General features: G+C 45.5%; 1 protein-coding gene across 1 annotated transcript; it reads left to right on the top strand.

Annotated features, from left to right (window-relative positions):
* Nucleotides 1–897: 897 nt before the first annotated feature.
* LOC142470943 (extracellular calcium-sensing receptor-like) lies at nucleotides 898–24519 on the top strand. The gene is made up of 10 exons (XM_075577749.1): nucleotides 898–986; nucleotides 2479–2542; nucleotides 2995–3116; nucleotides 8276–8341; nucleotides 9306–9494; nucleotides 14280–14571; nucleotides 16881–17711; nucleotides 19549–19776; nucleotides 23338–23461; nucleotides 23553–24519. The coding sequence occupies exons 1-10, from the start codon at nucleotides 898–900 to the stop codon at nucleotides 24473–24475; spliced, it is 2928 nt and encodes a 975-aa protein (XP_075433864.1). The 3' UTR covers nucleotides 24476–24519.
* Nucleotides 24520–25195: the final 676 nt, after the last annotated feature.

Genomic DNA, 25195 nt, shown 5'->3' on the forward strand with positions numbered 1-25195 from the left:
GAGACATACTGAGGCTGGTAAAAAGAAGTGCATAATTTGAGAAGAAGTGAAGTCACAGCAAATTTAAATGGTAAAGGCAGCATCGCAGCAGTAATGATGCAGTCTGGTATAGATGATATCCTCCTTTCCAGCGTAGTTCAAATGCAGGAATCAGGGCCTGTTGGGGTGTCCACTTCTTCCTCACTTCTTTTTAAGTTCCTTTTAAACTTGAGTTGTACAGTAGTCATGCCACTTATAATGGGCAACTTTGAATATGGGCTGCAGGAATAATGCTGGAAATACACCTGATACAGACCTGCAAACCGCCCAAGCTCAAGAAGAAGTGACTGCGATAGAAAAAGCTGAGGCAGTGGAAAGTGCTGCAGCAGTAGAGGCTGTCACTGGAGACCAGTACATTTTACAACTTTTATCACCGGGATCACTATCACCAGACAGGACACAATAATTTGAATAAACGAAAGTTTATTCTGGCAAGCCAGCAAACACACAAAATACAAGATGACAGTGAAACACTCACCCACTGGAGGAAAGAATCTAACCTCAACTAGGTACAGGGGCCTGCTTCAGAAGGCTTATCCTGTCCGCTTCACATCCTGTGCTTATCCAGTGCTTTTCCGCTGAGATCAGTGCAAGTTCACACTGAGCACTTTCAAATCTCCTGCCAGCCGTATCTGTGATCATCTCTCAAACTTGTCTGGTTCTGTGATCTAGCCACACTCCTTACATAGCCCCCACTGACTATACTTAACATGAAGCAGGAGCAGCCAACCAATTATAGCGCGGATCATGATGGTGCAGCCAATCAGAGGATGGGGGCTCGCCCGTCTGCACCAATGGGAGAAGGGAGACAGCTTTGGCAATCAGGACCTCCCCTGGATGACATAGCTGCTGGAGAGCATGGAATTCAAACTTGGCAATGGGAATCATGTCTACGGGGCTCAGACCTGGCAAAAGGTTCCCTTGGCAAGTGTTGTACCTCCCGCTAGGTAAGCTCCTCAGAGTCTGCAGAGAACAAAAGCTCTACCCTGCTCAGAGCCATTCCCCGGACCTGATACTCAGCCCTTCCCCTCTTATCATTTGACCCAGCACTTAGCCTACCCCAGCCCTTTGTCAGGACCTGGCATTTCTCTGCAGGCAGCTCAGCTAAGTGAATTACTGTAAATGCCTGCAGATAAATGCTAATAACATAAATTACAATACTAGCTTGTGGAAAAACTGCATTGGGAACTGTAACAGGGGACTTATCCCTGTTCAGTAATGTGCCTTTAATCTAGCAGTGTGGTAGTTAATTACTAAACACCACCTGCCTGATTAGATTGTTTACAAAAAGCCTGCCTTTGAACCAGGAAGTAAGAACTCTTTAGCTGACACCTGAGCTGAACTTGGAGACACACTTGTCTTGAGCTCTGCCAAAAGATAGCAGAGCTGCTTTCAAGACACAGGGAAAACTTCTAAACCTGTATGCTGACCAACCCTGGAGACAAGGGAGCTGAAGCAGGGACAGTGAAGATTTCCCCTCCAAACCACAAGGAACAGATAAGACTTTCATTCTTAAAAGACTGCTTATGTCTGCTTATTGCATGCTATGTGTTTGGGGTTGGGAGAATTGATTAACTAACGGAGATGTGAATTAATTGCATAGGAGTTCACTAGAAATACTCCCAAGTGGTTAGAAGCTTTGTCCCCCCCCCCCCTGTGTTTGGATACTTTCCTGATGAAAAGGAAAAGGCACAATAAAGCCTATTATAATTTCACCTTATAAAGCCTCCCATTGTGTACCTCTGTGAACGTCCGTCTACAGGAACATGCTATACTCTAACATTGGGAAAACAAGTGTTTTTCTTTATTGTACAATCCCCGGTCCCCATTTTATACAGTTTTCCCCCTTCCAGACGTCAGACAGTAATTAGCTCTTTTCTTGAAGCGGTTACACAAAACATATCATACACTGGCCAAAATAAGCCTCACAGAGGTGACCATTACACATGATATTGGGGCAGCCAGACTGGCTTCGCCTTTATTATGTGAGGCTGGCTACCCCTACCATCACAGAAGCTTTTAAGGCACAAGAGATGGGAGTTCCTAAAACAGGAACTATGAACTAAAGTTCCTAAAATAGGAACTATAAAATTCAGTTTGAATGGGACTGCCAGGGACCCCCTCTGTTAATCCGATGGGCCATTAGTCTGTCTGCAGAAATGTCACTAAAATGTTGCAGTATGTACCCAGCATGTAACCAGCATGTACCTGGGTCTTGTTGGTGGTTGCCCCAGATTTGTTTTAGAATACACATCGGCACTACAGTATACAGTATCTGATTTGAAGTTGCCAGAAAGTGCAGATACGTAGTCAGACTGCCTTATTGTGGGGATATGGAGCATGTACCGGACAGATTTGTTATTGGAAATTATTAATTAAAGCTTCTCTATGCTTCCAAGCCAGTTATGTTTATGCATTATTGCATGCCCCTAATTGCAGAAACTATGAAGTAAGCTTTAAGACTCCAGAAGGGCTAGAAAAGTTCTGGTTTCATTACAAGGAGGTGAGAGATAATCCAGAATGGGAATCTTTTAAAGTTATCCAGGTATCTCGCCCTGTGACAGTGGAAGTGAATATTATCTTTGATATTGAGGCTGTAGCGGTAGAATATATATATTTTTGGCTACAAAGACGGTGTGATGTTCAGTCTGGGCCAGTGAAAACATGGATGCTGAAGGTTTCTGGAATGGGGGCTTCAAGTTTAAAGTTAAACTCAGGTACACACACAGCGTGGCATGTCACCTTCCAAACTCCATATATATTGAAAGGGACCGCGGGCGATGGTTTATTTGGGACAGCCTAAAAAGTGTTTTAAATGTGTTTCCCCCAGGCACTTAAGCTCAGCATGTGATAAAATCAGATGCACTTTATGTGATTCAATTGGTCATCACAGCTCTGAGTGTGACAAGGATATAGTCTGCAACCTGTGCTATAAATGTGGTCATTCCTTTAAAGATTGTCCAGAAGCCGAGCACAACCATTATAGACAGAGGGAAATGTAAAGTGTACAGAGTACAACATCTCATAATGATAAAGAGAATAAAGCAGAGTCATCAGAAAGTTTCAAACTTACACCTGTAGAAAACATTTTGGGGTCTTTGGGTCTGAAATATGCACCTCCGGCCCAAAGAGAGTCAGATGAAGAACAAAGAGGTGATCAAAGTGTTGCACCAGACACAGAGAATTCTACTGAGGAAGGTGATATCTCACTAAGATGGCGTTGAGCATCGCAAAGATGACAATGATGAATGGTAAACAATAAAAGGAAAAACAAGACTGCCCAAATAAGTTCATTTGGAATGAAAATTTCAGCAACGGAAGGTAAAGAAACTGTCCCAGAAGAGAGCTTCCTACACAATACACATGAGATATTAAAGCAGTGATTTCCAACCAGGGTTCCCTGGGGCTCCTTGAAGCAGTCTAAGGGGTTCCTTCTACGGACAACAGAACCCCCCCCCCCCAGGGGGTGGGCTTTTTTTGGTATGTATTTTGTAGGGTGGATTGAGAGAGAGTGGGGTAATTGACGCAAGGTAAGGACGAGTGAGAGAAGAGAGGGGGGTGGGAGAGAGGGAGTGAGTGAGTGAGGAAAAGAGGGAGTAAGAGTGAGACGCAAGGGATAAATACATGCGAGGCGGGAGGGGGGGAGAGTTAGTGAGACGGATGGGAGAGAAATTCATGGACAGATTGTGGGAGATAGAGGTGGCTCGTGAGGTGTCAAATGTTGTGACTGACCCCTGTCGAACCTAATATGTGTCAGCCAGATAGGGGTTCCCCGAGATTTTTCGAAGTACTTCAAGGGTTCCTCCAAACAAAAAAAGTTTGAGAATCACTGTATTAAAGAAAAGCGTTGGGGGGAAAAGATGGATGACGCAGACCCCGATATTTCAGACCGTCAGACCCCGCAACTGTCTGGATTTATTCAAGCTATTGAGATGGCCGGACCATCAAAAAAAATAATTCTGCCATCAGAGAGTCCCCCGGGGAGAAAGAAAATGGTCAAAAAGAAAACTATTAATAAAAAGAAAAAAAATGGCTGTGATTGATTCACTAAATATGCTAAAGTGCCCCTCTCTGCTGAAAGTGGCAACTATTAATGTGAATAGTATTAAGACAAAAAAGACACGGACTGAAGCCTTTTCTATTTTAAGGGACTTTAATAATTAGATTTTCTTTTTGCAGGAAACTTGCTTGACCACTTTGTGGTATTTGTTTATCAGATATAACGAGTATATAACTGAGGGGATCTGGGAAGTTGGAGAGATGCATTTAGATTTCTTTGGAAGGGAATCTCTGCAAGATCAAATGTAATGTTGATGTGATTCTCAGGATGGTTTTTCTGTAAATATTGTGTGTACTTGTGAATAATTGTATTTTGTATTAATATATAAAAAATGAAAAAGGACTCCCCTCACACACACTTCTACACCATGACCATTATGCACAGCACGAGCAGCAGCAGTGCCAGCCTCCTCCTAATATAAGCTTCAATTTTTTTAGTTTCCATATTAAATTCACATAGTTCAGATAATTAAACAATTTATCAGAGCATAAAAACTAGACAAGGCAGAAGGTTTCCAAAGTCCGTTGCCTCGCTGGGAATTTGTTATTCTCACACAAGTAGTCCCAAAGCTACACATAAAATTATCTCATTAAAAAAATTGCCTAGAACCCTTTCAGCACTGCAGAGGTAGCAATGTATTTTCTCTGCATGTTACAGTATGTTCTGCACTGTAATGCTGTTTATTCCAGCAGTGGGAGGGATTACTGCTTATTTATTCTCTAGGGGAATTGAAATTCCCTAACAGCAAATTCTACTCCTGTATAAAAAAGGGCTTTTAAATAGAAACGGTATGAGACTGAGGCAGAAGAGGTGAGTGTATCCTGTCACCGCACACCCAGCTCTGTCACTGCACCTCAATCCTGTCCTGCACCTCCTCTAGTATTGCTGTACTGACTACAACACCCCCCCCCCCCACCCCCCCCACACACACACACAGCTCTGTCACTGCACCTCAATCCTGTCCTGCACCTCCTCTAGTATTGCTGTACTGACTACAACACCACCCACCCCCACACGCACACACACACACACACACACAGCTCTGTCACTGCACCTCCATCCTGTCCTGCACCTTCTCTTCTATTCCTGTACTGACTACATTCACAACTTTCAAGTGATTGTTTTAGGCATTTAATAGTATACAGTAGTATGTACTGAGTTCCATTACCTTGCCATGGTTCCCAGTCTTATGTATACCGGGATACATGTGCTGGCTGCTAAAGGCTAACTGCTTATGTGGTGTTCACAGACACTGACCTCAAAATCGCAACCAATCAACTTTTCTATAGTGACTCAAAGATATAGCGAACTCAGAGTAATACTGTCTGTTGCTAAAAAAAATACCTCTGTCTATACACAACAATTGATTAATGTGTGGTATTCTTCACCATTGGTTTTGACATTTCTTTTCTGTAGATTATTAGTATATTTCTATGCCTAGCACTGTAACCACTACACTTCTCAATCCTACATGGAACTTAGTTGAGCAGGGGTATTATCTTTCCTTCATTACCCCCCCCCCTCATCCCCCTATTTCCCAAAAAGGTGTATCTACACCCCCACACAAACAGCTCTTGTCACTACACCTCCATTCTGCACTGCCACCCCTCTCTGCTATTCTTTTACTGACAACATACTGTACACACACCTCTGTCACTAAATCTCCACCCTGCCCTGCACCTTCTTGGCTATTCCTGTACTGACTACGTTATCTCCCCCCTCACACACACAGCTCTATCACTTCACCGCTATCCTGCCCTGCACCTCATTTGCTGTCCCTGTACTGACTACACTCCCACTCACATAGCTCTGCCACTATACCTCCACCGTACACTGCTGCACTTACTACTATTCCTGTACTGACTACACCCCCACTCACACAGCTCTGTCACTGCACCTCCATTCTGCACAAATCTATGCTATTCTTTTACTGACCCCTCTTCCCCCCAACACACACACACATCTCTGCCACTGCACCTCCATCCTGCCCTGCAGCCCTCTCTGCTATTCTTTTACTGACCCCCCCTCCCCACACACACACACACATCTCTGTCACTGCACCTCCATCCTGTCCTGCAGCCCTCTCTGCTATTCCTTTACTGAGCCCTCACACACACAGCTGTCACTAGACCTCCTTCCTGCCCTGCACCTCCTCTGCTATTCTTGTACTGACTACACTCCCACCCATACACACACAGCGGTCACTTCTTCTCCATTCTGTCCTGCATACTGATGTACTCAAGTATCTCTTAAAAATAACAGGTTATTACATATCTTTCTTCCTTTCACTGCACAGCCCTGCCACTCACTAACCAGTGTACTGTATCTGACACACAACTCAACCTAGCAAAAAAAATCTTAGCTAAAATCTTGTAGTCAATAGTTAATAACGCTACATGTCTCCAATTCTTTCATTCATGTTTGTTATCCTTTTTATATAATACTACTACTAAAGATTCCTGCTGGGAAGTTTCCTAGTTCTTGGAAAAGTAAAATATTTTGTAAAGCTGAGCAAGGATTGGCACTAAAATATCCTTGAAGCATTTATAAAACTCTGCAGTTAGTCCATCTGATCCAGGAGTTTTCTTTAAATGTAAGGATGCTATGGCATAATAATCTACCTCGGAGTAACTGATGGGCCTTAGGCCACCCTTAGGCTAAGGCCCCGCTCCCAGAGTCAGCGCACCCGCACTGCTGACAGGCGGTGCGCTGAGATACACAGACCGCGATATGCGGTCTGTAGGGAGCGGGAGCCGGAGCGGGAGGTGGGCGGGTGGTGGGCGGTTTGACAGGGAGGGGGGGCGTGGCTTGAGCGGAGGGACCCGCTACTCTCCCCCCCCTCCCTCCACGGACTCGGGCTGGAGCTTCGGTAAGTATTAAACACACACACACGCAGGCACTCATACATACATACATACACACACACACACACACAGGCAGGCACTCACGCACTCATACACACACGCGCGCACACACAGGCAGGCACTCACGCACTTATACACACACACACACACACACACAGACAGAGGCAGGCACTCACGCACTCGGGCACACACATACACACACAGACAGGCACGCACACACACAGACACACACACACAGAGAAAGGCACTCACCTACTTTCACTCCACACTCCTCCCTGCTCCCCCAAGCCTCTCCTCCTCCCGCAGCCTCCCCTCCCCATTGGCTCACAGCCACACACGTCACGCGTCAAAGCTAGAAAACACCATTCTCTGGTGTCTCCAGCGGCTGACGCGCGACAGCGTGTAGTCAGCTGTGCCGCCAGTGGGGACCGGGACCGGCTCGCGAGGATTCCCCTGCTGGTGGGGAACTCGCTACATTGCCGCCCGCGCCAACGAGCGCAGCGGGACCGAGGCCTTATAGTGACGGCGACGCGACCAATGACGTCACCTGCTGCCGTCACCATTTGCAAGAGTTGTAATTTGGTTTTGGGTGACGTCGCTGGCTGCAAGGCCAGCGAAGTCATGAAAGGGGAGGGCAGAGGGACAGAGAAGTTGAGTTTTTTTGAATCACAGTTAATGGTTAATGAAAACCCAAACCACCTCGCACTCAGATCTTAAGTCTCATATCACACTGTAAGGGGATAATGGTCCCTACCTAGGTTGTCAGTGTGAAAGTGATACAATTAATAGTATCTTTAGTTAGCTGCTCTATTTTGACACATAAGAGGAACAGGTTGCCAGGATTTCTTCAGATACTTATCTGATACAGTATGGTCTCTGGTGCAGTACGTATGCAACAAAAGTAACCACAAATAGCAACAATATAGTTTCCTGATCTCTATTGTTTAGTTAAGCATAGAACCTCAGATGGTACTGTTGTAATTCCTGATAATATCCTGGGAGGGGGGAACAGAGGTCCCTGCCAGGCTGTTCTAATGAGGCTGAATGCTGTAACTCTGTAGATGGATTGAATTAGTACAGTTGCACAGACGGCAAATGTATTTTTGCTGTTTCAGTGCTACACATGTTCTCACCTCTTCTTCTGGTTATTTTGTCTGTAACTGTGTGAGCTGCTGTTACCTGCTTCTCTCTATACTCAGACCCCATGCCTGCTCTGCTGGTCTCAGGGGGGTGTGTTTGGAAGAGGAGTAATCTCTGAACCGTAGAACAATGTGAGAGTTACGTACTCTCCTGTCCTCCCTCTCCTCTCTAGGACAGAGCACTGGTCTTCTCTCCAGAGAGCTGCTAAGCCCCTGTGCCTGGGGATTGGGGCTCTCGGGTATCTCACCTACAGTACAGACATAGGTGCCTTTCTCTGACTCACTGCTCATGTTCTCATCCACTTGCTTCGCTCTGCTCTCTACTAATTTTCTCTTCTGTTTCCTTACTTTACTTATGCCTGTAGTTTCTTCTCTCTCAGGAAACAAACTTTCCTTCCCTTTAGCTGCTCTATGCAGCAGCCTTACTCCTACTCCTCTCACTGCACCTGAAGCTATGATGGATCTCAGAAAACACACACACATACACCTCTGTCACCTCCAGTCTACCCTGCAGCCCAGTCTGCTATTTCTGTACTGAGCCTTCACACACACACACACACACACACACACACACACACACACACACACACACACACACACACACACACACACACACACACACACACACACACACCTCTGTCACTGACCTCCTTCTGGCCCTGCAGCACCTCTGCTATTCCTGTGGTGACCATCACACACATACACAGCCATGTCACTGCACCTCCATCCTGAACTGCAGCCTCTTCTGCTATTCATGTAACACACACACCTGCATACACATATCTGTCTCTTCCAAACTAACCTGCAGCCCAGTCTGCAATTCCTGTACTGACCCATCACACACACACATCTCTGTCACTGCACCCCCATCCGGCCATGGACCTCTCTCTGCTATTCCTCTACTGACCACCTCCCTCACATAAACAACCCTGTCACTGCACCTCCATCCTAAACTGCAGCCTCTTCTGCTATTCATATAACACACGGAACTTACATCCTGCCTCAGAACCCTTCAGGTCTGAGAGGTTGAGCATTGCAAGAGGATGCTTCATTAACTAAATAAAGGAACAGAGCTTTGAAATAAGTGAATGACGAGTGTCTCCTTTTCCCAAGGCCAGCGTTTATCCTGTGCAATTCCCGGAGACATCACATTCATGACCCTACAGTTTTGTGATGTCAGAAAATGCTGTCATTTTCCTATAGGACAATATGGCACCTTGTGGTATTCTACACTACCCCATTCACGCTGGGGTGCAGCCTCAATAACACCGAACTCAGGGGGATTGTGGAGGCCGGAGACATCGTAATCGGTGGGATATTAAACATTCATGTTTACACAATATACCCCAAAATTAGCTTCACAGAGAAACCCACTCCGGCCATATGCAAAACGTAAGATGTATTTATTGATAAAACAATTGTTGATGTCATCTTTTTTTATATCACTTTTTTTATTGAGAACAACATACATCCAAATGATAACGACAATGTCATAGGCACATGACATGAATTTTCAACTGATTTAAACAACATGTCCCAAAGTGGGTATTTTTCAGTTGGTGTGGAGGGGGGGGGGGGGGGAAGGTCTAAGGGGGGGAGGGAGGGAAGACATACTGGGGGTGGGGGGTGGGGGGAGGATGGGGGAACTCTGTTTTCTTCCTCCCTTTCCATCAGTATGAGGACGGCCTAATGCAGGCCTAGTCCTAGCGGGCCGCTCCTGGGGTCCCAGGTATTCCGAAAATGTGGCATTGTTTTATTGAGCATTGCTGTAAGTTTATCCATGGCAATGACCTCGTCTATTCTTCTCAACACCGTGTTTCTCGCTGGGGCTTTGGTGTGTTTCCACGCCGCTGCTATTGAGCATCTGGCTGCGGTTAGGATAGCTGATACTAGTCTACTCAGGGGGGGGTGGGGGGGCAGGTCATCTATAGGTTTGCTCAGCACGAAGGTCAAGGGGTCCAGGGGGAAAAGAAGCCCCATAGGTTCTTATAGAAGCTTCTGGATCATTGTCCAGTACCTCTGAATCTCCGGACATGACCACCAAATATGGGCCATGTCCCCCTTTTGGCCCCAAAGATGATGTTGATGTCATCTTTAAAGTGGTCAGCGACACATGCAAGCAAAATGACCTAATGACAGGGACATTTTTAATGGGTTAAAGCAGGCCTGCACAACTCGTAAAGTGAGAAGGGCCGAACTGCTCCAAGGAAAAAAAAATTGGGCCGCACGGGTAAAATCATCACATCATCATCATCATCATCATCATCCTCCTCCTCCTCCTCCTCCTCCTCCTCTTCCTCCTCCTCCTCCTCCTCCTCCTCCTCTTCCTCTTCCTCCTCCTCCTCCTCCTCCTCTTCCTCTTCCTCTTCCTCCTCCTCCTCCTCCTCTCTCCCCCAGCAACCTTCATCATCATCCTCCTATCTCCCCCAGAACCCCTCACTATCAACCTTTGCGATACTCCCCATCTATCTCTCATACCCCTATCTCTCCCCCTCAAACACACACATAATACTCCCCCTCCACATCAAACACACAATACCCCCCTACACAGCACACACAACACACACCCCCTGCACCTCACATCGCTCTCCCCCTTGCACCTCACATCACTCTCTCCCCTTGCACCTCCCATCACTCTCCCCCTTGCACCTCAAATCACCCCCTTTGCAACTAAAATCACCCCCCTTGTACCCCAAATCACCCCCCATACACCTCAAATCACCCCCCTTGCACCTCCAATGACCACCTTGCACCTCAAATCACCCCCTTGCACCTAATATCACCCCCCTTGCACCTCAAATCAACCCCCCCTTGTACCTCAAATTACCCCCATGCACCTCAAATCACCCCCCATAAACTTCAAATCACCCCCCATACACCTCAAATCACCCCCCTTGCACCTCAAATCACCCCCATGCACCTCAAATCACCCCCTTTCACCTCCAATGACCCCCCCTGCACCTCAAATCACCCCCCTGCACCTCAAATCCCCCCATGCACCTCAAATCACCCACCCATGCACCTCCAATGACCCCCCATGCACTTCCAATCACCCCCCTGCATCTCCCATCACCCTCCCCCCCTGCACCTCACATCACCCACAGGGCCGCCAACAGAAATCATGGGGCCCGGGACAAATGAAAGGAGCAGGGCCCCCCTCCCCGAACCCATAGCGCACCCCCCCTCCCTGTACCCATAGCACACCCCCCACCCCGAGCCCATAGCTCACCTACCATGAAAAAATATATTTTAGTGCGCAACTTTTACTTAACTATTTTGTTATTGTGATACAGAAAAAAACATTACAATGCAACCTGTTTATTTTGTATATTTTCAACTTAAGACATGTGACTGCCTGCCTGGGTGGGTTAGTGAGTGGGTTGGTGGGTGAATGACAGTGACTGGGTGGGTGAATGACAGTTGGGTGAATGATGGTGGGTGGGTGAATGGTGATGGGAGGGTGAATGGTGGTGCGTGGGTGAATGGCGGTGGGTGAATGGCGGTGGGTGAATAGCGGTGGGTGAATGGCGGTTGGTGGGTGAATGATGATGGGTGGATGAATGGCGGTGGGTGGGTGAATGGCGGGTTGACAGTGACTGGGTGGGTGACAGTGACTGGGTGGGAGACAGTGACTGGGTGAGAGACAGTGACTGGCAGACAGTGACAGGGTGACAGTGACTGGAGACAGTGACTGGGTGAGAGACAGTGACTGGCAGACAGTGACTGGGTGACAGTGACTGGAGACAGTGACTGGGATCAGTCCCACGTAGGAGCAAAGTGACCTAATAGCTGGAAGTGTTTAATGGTTAACGGGTCAGTCCCACGTAGGAGCAAAGTGACCTAATGAAAGCGACGTGTTTAATAGGTTAAAATGTCAGTGAAACAAAGGGACAAAGTGATCTAATGTCAACGGTTTGTTTAATGGATTAAATGGCCAGTCTTATTTATAAATATTTGTCTGTAAAACGGAGCCCATTTTGCTATGCTCAATCCTGCTGTGCACCACCCTCCCTGCTATTCTAGTACTGACACACCTTACTCTGCCTCCATGCACCCTTTACTGTCATTGTGAATATATATCACAGAGAGCAGCACTGGGTGACAGTGACTGGGTGACTGGGTGACAGTGACTGGGTGACAGTGACTGGGTGACAGGGTGACTGGGTGACAGTGACTTGGTGACTGGGTGACAGTGACTGGGTGACAGTGACTGTGTGACAGGGTGACAGTGACTGGGTGACAGGGTGACAGGGACTGGGTGGGTGCGTGACAGTGACAGGGTGACAGTGACTGGGTGGGTGACAGTGACAGGGTGACAGTGACTGGGTGACAGGGTGACAGTGACTGGGTGGGTGGGTGATAGTGACAGGGTGACAGTGCCTTGGTGGGTGACAGTGACAGGGTGACAGTGACTGGGTGACAGTGACTGGTTTACAGGGTGACAGTGACTGGGTGACAGGGTTACAGTGACTGGGTGACAGTGACTGGGTGACAGTGACTGGGTGACAGGGTGACAGTGACAGGGTGACAGTGACTGGGTGACAGGGTGACAGGGTGACAGTGACAGGGTGACAGTGACTGGGTGACAGGGTGACAGTGACTGGGTGACAATGACTGGGTGGGTGACAGTGACTGGGTGGGAGAGAGTGACCAGGTGACAGTGTGACAGTGAGTGGGTGATAGGGTGACAGGGACAGGGTGACAGTGACAGGGTGACAGTGACTGGGTGACAAGGTGACAGTGACTGGGTGACAATGACTGGGAGGGTGACAGTGACTGGGTTGGTGACAGTGACTGGGTGACAGGGTGACAGTGACTGGGTGACAGTGACTGGGTGGGTGACAGTGACTTACCTTAACCGGGTGGGTGCAGCTTGCCGCCGGACGCTTTCCCCTCCTGCCCCCGATATCCCTGCGGCAGCTGCCTGGGACGAGAGTTGGGCATGGGGGCGTGGGCTCGGGAAGGGGGGCTCGGAGGGTGGGATGCGGGAGGTGAGCTCGGGGGGGGCCACAGGAGGTGAGCTCGGGGGGACGCGGGAAGCTGGCCGTGGAGGGAAGCGCTGGGAAGCAGGCCGCAGGAGGAGCTGGCTGTTACTTCCCCTACCGCCCCACGTTGGGAGCAGGGGGGGGGAGCGGCCACAGAGGAGCTTGCTTGTTACTTCCCCCTCCATCCCACGTTGGGAGCGGGGGGAGGGAGCAGGGGGGAGGGTGCAGGGGGAGGAGTGGGCCCTACGCATGCGCGCCGGGACCGCGGGGAATTGCCACCATTTTTTTTAACTTTTTTTTAAATTTATATAATTAACTGGTGCCCGGCCGGAGTCATCGCGGGCCGCACAAAGAGGCCAGGTGGGCCGCATGCGGCCCACGGGCCGTATGTTGTGCAGGCCTGGGTTAAAGTGTCAGACCCACGCAGGAGCAAAGAGAGGGATGTGACCTAATAACTGGAAGTGTTTAATGGTTAAAGGGTCAGTCCCACGTAGGAGCAAAGTGACCTAATGACAGGGACGTGTTTAATGGGTTAAAAGGTCAGTCCCACGTAGGAGCAAAGTGACCTAATGAAAGGGGCGTGTTTAATAGGTTAAAATGTCAGTGAAACAAAGGGACAAAGTGACCTAATGTCAACGGTTTGTTTAATGGATTAAATGGCCAGTGTTATGTATAAATATTTGTCTGTAAAACGGAGCCCATTTTGCTATCCTCAATCCTGCTGTGCACCACCCTCCCTGCTATTCTAGTACTGACACACCTTACTCTGCCTCCATGCACCCTTTACTGTCATTGTGAATACATATCACAGAGAGCAGCACTCCAGTGAGTGGTAATCAATAAAGTACATTTATTTTATTAGGATTAACGTTTCAGTACTAACATGGACCTTTATCATGGCTAAAACGTCACTACTCTTAAAATAAATGTACTTTATTGATTACTAAGTCCATCAGAGTATGTTTTATTTTCACAGTTATTCCATTCAATGGGTAATTCCTGTGCACCCATGGCAGATCTCCTTGTTATTATGAGTGCACATACTTTTTTCTTCACACTTTAGTATCATGTCATAAATGATCTATACACCCCATTCTTCACTCTTTAATATTTGACTCATGGTTTGATCCTCAAAATATCCTGAGGGTTAAATTGCCTCATCAGATTTTCCAACCCCCACCCTAACATCTAGGTTCCGTTTCGAGAATTACCAGCGTGTCCAGGCCATGCGGTTTGCCGTGAAGGAGATCAACAGGGACATTGAGCTTCTACCCAACATCACCTTGGGCCTCCATATCTATGACTCCTGCGCTGTGCTACAGAGGGCAATAGAAGGAACCCTTCAAGTGCTGACTGGGCACGGGCCACCTGTGCCCAATTACAGGTGCCATCACGGTGTCCCCTTGGCAGCTGTTGTCGGCCACTCTATCTCTACATACACCATTCTGATGGCTCAGATCCTGGGGCTGTACCGATACCCACAGGTACTGTAAGGTTGAGTTTGCTGTCCATGGTACTGAAAAAAATCATTGGATCTTGAGCATTCCACATACTGTAGTCTGCCTGTGTATTACATGTGTAATTCCACATAGTCTGCCAGTGTCTTACATGTGTCATTTCACATAGTCTGCCACTGTATTACACGTGTAATTACACAGTCTGCAGTGTATTACACGTCTAATTCCATAAATTGTTGTCTGCCAGTGTATTACTTGTGTAATTCCATATAGTCTGCCAGTGTATTACACGTGCAATTCCACACAGTCTACCTTTGTATTTCAGGTGTAATTCCACAAAGTCTGCCTGTGTATTACACGTGTAATTCCATATAGTCTGCCAGTTGAATTTCTTAGGGGTCCCTGAATGGGGGGAGTGTTTGTCAACCAAGTTTTTTCTTCCTATCCCGACATGTCCTTATCAGAGAGTCAGTAAAGATAGGGAAGTTGGGGATATTGTTTCTGGCTATAGATGCACTTGCTGAACCCACATGGACATTGCTCAAAAGAGAGCTGTTAGAGGAAATCACACCCCTCCCAAGTCTTACTTTACAAAACATAATTAAAAAAACTTAAATTTGTCAGATTATAGTAAAAAAAAAAAAAATTATTAATCCTATTAAAATTATCAGTGGAAACTCATATTATCACAGCAGCACGGTGCGCTCTAGCAGGTCTTTGGAAACAAGATAAAATACCTTCAATCCCGCTAATTAGAAACAAGTTATGGTTCGTATGTACGATGGAAAAACTCACTAGCTTTCTAAATGATACATTCGATATTTACCAGAAGGTATGTCTACCCTGGATAATGTTTATAGACAGTCAAAATGTAGTTTTAAGGTCTCAGTTTGTAATTTGGCAAAACCATCCCTATACCACCACTAAAGGGTATATCTAATTGCCTCCCCCACCCCATCACTATAGTCTACCTCACAAAATGTACGTTCCGTCTCACCACCCCGATTTTCTTAGAGACAGACCCCATGGGAGATAAAGAGGCTGCCCCAGAAAAAAGCAAAGTATGTTATGTTGATGAGTATTATGTTTCTAAAGTCCTGCCAACTTGCTGTTCCAACTCCTAGCCCCACCCTCCCCTTTTTATTTTTGTATCCAACCCCCCTCCCCCTGATTACTTATTTAACCATTGTATTTCTGTATATTTTCGCCTTACTACTCAATAAAAAAATTAAGTTTGAAAAAAAAAATTGTCAGTGGAACAAAAGAAAATATTGACCATTTATGATCTTAACATATTTTGACAAATACATGCAATGCAAGACTTTTGATAAAAAGTACTATGCAAACTTGTCAGGGGAATTAGTTCACTTTTGTCCTTGCAGGGATTGCCCCTTTATTTTCCGCTTGGTAATTGCGGTGTGGGACCCTGATCTCCTAGGCATTGAGAATAATGTGTCCTCAGACCTGGCAGATTTCATCAACACAAGGAAAAAAGAAACCAGTCAATAAGGTTTCAGGCACATGTTGGAAGATCACATGATGTACATAGCGGTAACAGACATTATTGCACCGGTTGTTTACAACAGTTTGGCATTGGACAGACCTTTGAAATTTATCACTGCATTAAATCTCATGGTAAATATTGCATTAGGCTTAACAAAATGCATTGTGTTAAGCCTAATGCAATATTTACCATGATATTTAATGCAGTAATACATTTTAATGGTCTGTCCAATGCCAAACTGTTGTAAAGCAAGCGCCAAAAAGAGTGAAGACAGAAAAAATAAAGTGATATAAGCGCTTAAACTTAAATACTATTTAGTGAAATATCAGTGATTAGTGATAAATAAAAAAACCATATATATGAGCCAGGCTGCCTAGTAGAAAAATCTGACTAGTACTTACAGATAAGGACAAATAACAAATAAACCTGGCGCCTGTGCGAAAAACAATAACAATCTGACCATATACTGTATGTGTCTTTTTGCTTTTGTCTTTCATGCTATATAACTGCCCAAGTGACCTGATTTAAGATCACAGGAGTATCAAACTGGACATTGTTTTATGATCACAGGAACACCTATCTGGACATTGATATATGGTCAGATTGTTATTGTTTTTCGCACAAGTGCCAGGTTTATTTGTTAAAAAGAGTGAAGGATAATCGTTGAAATCAATTGGAAGTTTTCTCTTTGATAAAAGTGGTACTGTTGTTATGCTGCACTATTTTTGTTCCAGTTTGGCATCTAGGAGACTATAACATTTAGGCCCAAAAATCCTGAAACCAATTTGGATTCTGTTTTGTTCAACAACCTCTCCGGCATCTTCCTTAACAGATCAGCTTCTACTCAACCAGCTCCCTCCTGAGCGACCGGACACAGTTCCCCTCCTTCTTCAGAACTGTCCCCAGTGACGCCTTCCAGTCCCAGGGACTGGCCCAGCTGGTGTTGCACTTCGGCTGGACCTGGGTGGGACTGGTTGCTATTGATAATGATTATGGGCAACAGGGCATCCAGGTCACCAGTAGAGAGATACTTAAGGCCGGAGCTTGTGTGGCCTTCACGGAGAACATAATGATAAATCAGCCTGACCGCAATGCTCCACAGATTGCCCGGGTCCTCAAAGAGTCAACGGCCAAGGCTGTGATCATCTTCTCCACTGATTTTGATTTACCCTTTATTCTGGATGAGATGTTGAGACAGAAGGTGACAGGGAAGATATTGTTGGCCAGTGAAGCTTGGGCTACCTCCACTGTCTTATCAGTGGATAAATACTCAGGACTTCTTTCTGGAACATTTGGCTTTGCCCTCCCCAGCGGAACTATCCCAGAGTTTAAAGAGTTCCTCAACAGCATCCACCCATTCATGTCTACAGGAACAGAGTGGGTGAAAATATTCTGGGAGGAAGCTTTCAGCTGCAAGTTCCTGGACCAGAAAAACATAACAGGCTCATCAGGGACTTCAATAAAAGAGTGTACGGGAGCAGAAAATCTAGAAAACATCCAGAACATCTACAATGATGTCTCTGACTTAAGGTCAACCTACAATATCTATACTGCAGTCCGTGTGGTAGCCAAAGCTTTGAAAGATTTGACCGACTGCCGTGAAGGAGAAGGGCCATTCTCACATGGAAGATGCTCAAATATTTGGAATTTCCAACCATGGCAGGTAGAAATCTTTAACAAATCGCAAAACTAGAGTATACTGTAGCCCAATACAGTAAAAAAGAAATATTAGACACCTTTTGATGGATCAACATTAGAGATGAGATTACAGTGTGCAGAGTTTACCAAAACATTGTAGGTTTCTTCTCTGAGTGTACTGTGGCAGCACCGATAAAAGGAAAAATATACAGGCATACCCCGCATTAACGTATGCAATGGGACCGGAGCATGTATGTAAAGCGAAAATGTACTTAAAGTGAAGCACTACCTTTTCCCACTTATCGATGCATGTACTGTACTGCAATTGATATATACGTGCATAACTGATGTAAATAACGCATTTGTAACAGGCTCTATAGTCTCCCCGCTTGCGCACAGCTTCGGTATAGGTAGGGAGCCGGTATTGCTGTTAAGGACATGCTGACAGGCGCATGCGCGAGCTGCCGTTTGCCTATTGGGCGATATGTACTTACTCGTGAGTGTACTTAAAGTGAGTGTACTTAAAGCGGGGTATGCCTGTACTATATATTCTCACCACTCCACATCCACCCTCCTCATCACCTCAGGATATATATGTTTCCTTCTAATTGTGCTGCCAGATAACACTTGAAGAAAAAACGTACAGTATGGGGTTTTGTAAACTCTGTACTTTATGATTTAATCGCTGAAGAAATCTATTGTTGGTTTCCTCAATGGTATCAAAGCCTGCAACCAATCTCCATTTCTCCAGCCCACCAATATGGCATCTAGGACTTTGTACTTCACTGGTCAAGATACAGAGCATAGCATTGAAGTAATAGGAAGAGTTATAGGGGTAGAAACTGAGAGCTACATTAAATCTGGGCTACTAAAGTGATGTTACATTATTAGATAATATCTATTATTTTCCCCGCTTTTAACAGGCCTCTAAAAAGCTAAATATATGCAAAAACAATGATCATTTGGTTCCTCGTTTGCATATAGGCTTAATGCCCGGTGAAGATAGCACTGCTTTGCGTTAACTTTAAATAACATGGTGTAAAGCCTGTCCTCACCCAAGGTGGGGTTACTTCTCTCCAGTTTTCAATAGTTAATTCATTAGAGTAAATAAAGAGAAGATAGAAGAGGGAAATAATATAGTAAATAACAATATGATTATTAAATCATACCTAACTGTGGTCTTACACTTATCCAAACCCTATAACCGACCTATTTCAGTGTCAAGGTTATGAGTAATGCCACTATTTGCTATAATTTATGACGGTAACCAAAACTGACCTACTGTATGGGATATGCATTGTTAGAGGGAACGCCTCATAAACTTAATGTAACATAAAATATTTTACGGGCTTCCGAGGATCTACAACCATAGTGAGCAGTTTTAATGGAGCAATAGGAGGAGTTATAGGGAGGGGTTTTAAGGGGCAATGGTAGGAGTTAAATGGAGGGGTTATATAAGGCAATGGGAGGAGTTTTAGGGAGATGTACTGTAATATGGGGAAATAAGATGAGTGATAGGGAGGGGTTATATGGAGTAAAAGGAGATGTTATAGGGAGGGGTTTTATGGAGCAATAAGAAAATCTATAGGGAGCAGTTATATGGAGCAAAAGGAGGCGTTATATGGGCCAGTTATATGGAAGAAAATAATATGTTGACACCATACCCAAGTTTGGGAGTAAATGACCAGTACCTCTGGGCAGCAGAGTCCCACTGCTTTGCATGAGTTTCCCTTTGATTACTCCATTGGTTCTCATTCCTTTACGAGCCCCATTGTCTGTAATAACTCTGAGCCTATGTAACATAACAGAACTATAATAGTCTGTAATAACTCTGAGCCTATGTAACATAACTCTCTCCGCAGCTCTTGCACTATGTGAAGAAGGTGCGCATGAGAACGAGCAATGGGAGGGAGCTCTTCTTTAACGAGAACGGGGACCCACCTGCGGTGTATGATATAGTGAACTGGCAACCGAGCCCGGAGGGTGGAACAAAACCGGTCAAGGTGGGCAGCTATGATACCGCAACTGCCATTGGACAGGTTTTCACCATCAATGCCAGTGTCGTGCATTGGGCGTCAGGTGGAAGTGAGGTAAGGTACTTCTATGGAGAGGAGATACAGTACATGTATAAGGACTGGTAATAGGAAGAGTTATAGGGAGCGGCTGTCACGGGAGACCAGGTTATTAATACACCTTCTTACCAGGATCATTCATTGAGCAAAACAAGGTAATTAAATAAATTGTAATTTGTTTGGCAAAAATTTGTTTAGACACAATGTGACGGTAGGGGGTAACCAGGCTCTCAAATAAAGGTAAAGCCTGTTTTGGTAACCCCTGATCTGTGTATAAGGGTCCCAGAGAGTTAACTCTTGGGCCCAGTAACATTGTATGTTTCCCTTTTACTCTCTGTAATCAACATATTTTTTGTGTTTTTCCCTTTCTGGGCATGGAATCAAGCAGGGATTGCTAGGTTAGTTTCAAGGGGGGTTTTGTGGAGGAACCGTTGTCAGAATGTGCCTAGGTAGTTGGTGTCCAGAGTTGTCAGATCCCCCAAAAATGTACCCAGGAATCATGCCTGATTCTCGGATTCATGTAGGCACATTGCCCCGGCAATACTTCCATTTGAAAACGCAAGCGCGACTTACCGCTAGGGTACTCTGCTTCAGCACAGCCCAGAAAGGTGAATGGGGCACAGGGATGAAACATCTATTCCTGTAGCTGAGGGAATTCCTAGGTTAAGGGGAGTACCTCAGCTAGTGCCCAGGTGACCCACAACCAGTATAGGTTTTGTTGGTGCCCCAATCATATATAAGGGTGAGGGGAAACTCTCAGAGTCCAAACTGAGTCTAAGGTGAAGTGTAGTGAGGGATAAGGGAGATACGGATTAAAGAAAACTATTTTTCCTGTTCTACTTTCTATAACAAGAGACTCAGGGAAGTGTATTAAAATTATACTTTATTAATGTAATGTAATGGGCTTTTACATTCGGAACCGATGTCCACCCAGGCTGCCCAGTCTAACCCATAGGCACAGGTAAGTCTGCTGGACATCGGAGTTCAAAGAAACCAGAGGTTGCCCAGAGGTGTGAAGAGCATTTTGTTAGCGGGGAAGGGCTGAGTACCCAGGTCCGGAGAACAATGGCAGTCATCTAGGATGCCACTTGCTCTTCCAGACATGGAGGAGACTGTCCCAGCAGGTAGCATTTAAATAGCCATGGAGAGAGGTGCCAGGCTTGCACATGTCTCTGGCTATTTCATTTTTCCTGCTGACCCGGCTTTTCTTACCGGCTCGGCTCTGATTGGTTGCTGGGAATTTTCCCACGCGATGATTGGCTGCTGAGTTTTGTGAATGAAACTCAGTATACTATAAAGAACCTGTGAGCCAATCAGATTCGAGTTTTCTTGTTGTAAGAGCACGGGCGGGTTTTTCAAAGTTACTCTTGCGCGAAAAGCAGAGCAACCGGCTTCGATTTCAAGACAGAAAAACCTGCCTGCCAGATTCTAAATCCCAACTTTAGCGACCAAGTTCTCAAAATCGAACGTAGCGGACGCGGCTGGGATTTTATGCCGATTGAAGTTCCAGAGGATTGGTGGTAATTCGCAGTCAAGAAAGTCCAAGTTCTTAGAAGAGAAAGGAGCAGTGGATTTGAGTTCCAGGAGATTTCAGGCTAAGTCCCGGTCAGGGTAAAACCCTTATTTAGAGCTCCCTGCAACTAGAAAAATCTAGTTTTCAACACCAGACTCCCAGTAAGTGTGTATTTTCATCTGTATTTTGTGTTCCATTGTGTGTATGCGAATTTATGCGAATAAATTACAATTTATTTCATTACCTTGTTTTTCTCAATGAATGATCCTGGTAAAATGGTGTAAATAGCCGTGTCTCCTGTGACACCAGAAATCTCCTGGAACTCAAATCGATATGACATTCCATATGCCACAGGTATGCTCTCTTCTGATAACTTGGTCCCTCCTGACCGCGAGTTACTCCAAATCCCCTGTAACTCAAATCGCTATAAAATCCCATCCGCGTCCGCTATGATCATTTCTGAGAACTTGGGTGCAAAAAGCTGGTCTTAGTCTCTGGAGGGCAGGCTTTTAAAACTCATAATCGAAGCTGGTTGCTCTGCTATTTGCAACTTTGAAATACTCGCCCGAGGTCTTACAACCGGAGAACTCAAATCTGATTGGCTCATCGATTCTTATAGTATTCTCATTTTTCATTCACAAAACTGAGCAGCTAATCAATACATGGGAACTTTCCCAGGCAACCAATCAGAGCTAAGCCGGCTAGAATAGCTCGGTCAGTGGGAAATTCTAAATAGCCAGGAGACATGTGCACGCCTGACACCTCTCTCCTTGGCAATCTCAAATCATACCTCTGGGCATCTTTTGGTTGCTTTGAACTCCGATCTCCAGAAGACTTACCGGCACATATGTGTTAGCTCGGGTAGCCTGTTTGGACATCGGTTCCGATGTAACAAGCAAATTATATTATATTAACGTATATTTTCATACACTTCTGAGTCTCTGGGTACAGGGGACAGAACAGGAAAAATGCTGTAGTTTTATTTCTATCTGCCTTATTCCACTTTATCTTGGACTCAGTCTGGACGCTCAGAGTCTCCCCTCAACCTTATATATGGTTGGGTCACCCTCAAACCCTACTCTGGTTATGGGTCACCTTTGCACTAGCTGGGGTACCCCCCTTAACCTAGGGATTCCTTCAGTTACAGGAATATATGTTTTATCTCTGTAACTCATTATCCTTTCTGGGCTGTGCAGAAGCATGGTGCCCTTGTGGTGAGTCACGCTTGCGTTTTCAAGGGGGGTATTGCCGGGATAATATGACTACATGTATCCGGGAATCAGGCATGGGGGAACCGACAACGTCCGACCCTAACCTCTTAGTCACGGTCAACGGTTCCTCCACAAACCCACCCCTGAAACTAATACCCAAGCATTCCCTGCTTGACTGCATGATCGGAAAGGGAAAAACACAAAAAATACTTTTTATACATACAGTACAGTATATTGGAATGATACAATGTTATTGGGCCAAGAGCTAACTCTCTTGGACCCTTGTACGTAGATCAGGGGTAACCAAAATAGGTCTGAAGAATGGCCTCTTATTGAAGAGCCTGGTTACCCCCTACCGTCACAGCAGTTATATGGGGTAATAGGAGGTTATAGGGAGCAGTTATATGGGGCAATAGAAGGAGTATAGGGAGCAATTATTTAGGGCAATATGAGTTGTAGGGAATGGATATGTGGGGTAATAGGAGTTATAGGGAGTGGTTATATGGAGAAATTGGAGACATAGGAGGTGGCTACATGGGGCAATAGGAGGGATTATGGGGAGACATTATATGAAGTAATAGGATGAGTTCTATGTAGTTGGTGGAATTGGTTAATAGGTGGAAACCCTAGACAGAAATGTACCCGCTCATTCATTTACTTACAAAACGTCATCTATGTCCCACTGTGGTTTGATAAAATTACTCAACATGCAACTTTCAGTGCTGGTGACAACATGTTATATCCCAATAATCCAATCTGTCTCAACCAGACCGGACAGAGTTTGGCCGTTTTATAGTACTGTATCCCAGTCATATCTTCCTCATATTCACTTAATCGTTCCAAATTATCCTCCAGGTCCCTCTCTCTCTCTGCAGTAGCAGTTGTCCCCCTGGTTTCAGGAAGGCAGCATTGAGAGGGAAGCCGATCTGCTGCTTCGAATGTGTCCTCTGTCCCCAAGGAGAGATCTCCAACCAAACAGGTGAGAAGATCTAAGAAGAACTAGAGAGACAACATAAATTCTGAACATAGCTTGATAGATTATCACACTTATTTTTTTCTGTCTTTTTCAGACTCTATTCATTGCTCTAAATGTCCGTGGGATATGTGGCCCAATCTTCAAAGGGTCACATGCCTCCCAAAGTACAGAGAATTCCTCTCCTATGATGAGCCATTGGGTGTCACCTTGGCCGCTACAAGTGTTTCCTCATCTTTAGTCCCAGTTTTCATGTTTGGACTTTTTATCCACTTCAAAACCACTCCCATTGTCAGAGCCAATAACTACACCCTCAGTTGTCTTCTCCTGTGTTCCCTGTCCCTCTGCTTCCTCTGCTCTTTAGCTTTCATTGGTTACCCCCAAACTGAGAAGTGTCTTCTGCGCCAGGTTGCTTTCGGTATGGTCTTTGCCCTTTGCGTCTCATGTATCTTGGCCAAAACCATAATGGTTGTCATCGCCTTCAAGGCCACCAAGCCTGGTAGCAATCTGAGGAAGTGGACCAGCAATCGGGTCTCTTATATTGTTGTCATTTTCTGCATCCTTATTCAAACTTTTCTCTGCATCTTCTGGCTCTCATTCTCACCTCCCTTCCCAGAACACAACACCCAAACCAAATCTGGGGTCATTATCATTGAGTGTAATGAGGGTTCCCCCATAGTCTTTTGGTGTATGCTAGGATATCTTGGTATGCTTGCTACTGTTAGCTTTATTGTTGCCTTCCTGGCCAGGCAGCTACCTGACAGCTTCAATGAGGCAAAATTCATCACCTTCAGCATGCTGGCCTTCCTCATTGTCTGGGTGTCCTATATCCCGGCCTCCCTCAGTGCACGCGGCAAGTACACCGTGGCCATGGAGGTCTTCGCCATCCTGTCTTCCAGCTGGGCTCTGTTGGTCTGCATGTTTATGCCCAAATGTTTCATCATATTGTTCAAACCCAACATGAACTCGAGAGAACATCTCATGGGCAAAGACAGAGGTCGGACTCACAAGGTCAAATAACTGTAAAAACAGAATGCTTATTCATACAATAAACCATTTCTACATTCAGCTCTTTGTATATTAATTAAAAAGTAGAAACACTATAGGATGTTCCAGCACTCACTGACTTATAAAAAAAAGTATCAAACGTAGAGATATGCCAAATGGAAAATGTAATTAAAGAAGCACAAGTTAAGCAAAAAGGAGCAATGTCATACATGTAAGTAGCAAAACCGTAAAAAAATTACCCTAAATAAAGCGATACAAGGGAACAACACAGGGGAAGGGGGAAAGACAAGGAAAACCACAAGGGGAACATAGGGGGCGGGGGGAAGGTAAAAGAGAGACAATAGCGGGGCATTGTTTTGGGTTAATTACCCCTTCCTCAGGCATATTCCCTGAGGTCCAAAAGGACTAAAGATACTTCCCTAAACTCTGCGTCCCACCAAAAATATGCAAACCCCAAGCAAAGGCTAAATGTACAGAGTCCAATGCAACAAGAGGATGGATACTGCTTTTGATAAGCGTGATTCCACCGTCCTTGTCCTCAGAAAGATAACGTCCTTCTCTCTCACTCCTGCTGCTCATACTGGGGTTGCAACCCAAGACTGATTAAATTTTCCATTTGGCATATCTCTATGTTTGATACTTTTATATGTCAGTGAGATCTGTAACATCCTATTGTGTTTTTAGTTAGTATTTTTGTGGAATTAGGGTCCTCTTTGTTCCTTTGGCACCCTG

Source organism: Ascaphus truei, chromosome 20, assembly GCF_040206685.1.
Source record: "Ascaphus truei isolate aAscTru1 chromosome 20, aAscTru1.hap1, whole genome shotgun sequence".
NCBI lineage: Eukaryota > Metazoa > Chordata > Amphibia > Anura > Ascaphidae > Ascaphus > Ascaphus truei.

Excerpts from the sequence above, each read along its gene's own strand:
- LOC142470943 (XM_075577749.1), top strand. The coding sequence starts at position 898 with ATGGAATTCAAACTTGGCAATGGGAATCATGTCTACGGGGCTCAGACC. Across the intron at positions 2,543-2,994 it reads TCTGGTTTCATTACAAGGAG|ATTGTCCAGAAGCCGAGCAC; the intron begins GTGAGAGATAAT and ends ATTCCTTTAAAG. Across the intron at positions 3,117-8,275 it reads AAAGTTTCAAACTTACACCT|GACAGAGCACTGGTCTTCTC; the intron begins GTAGAAAACATT and ends TCTCCTCTCTAG.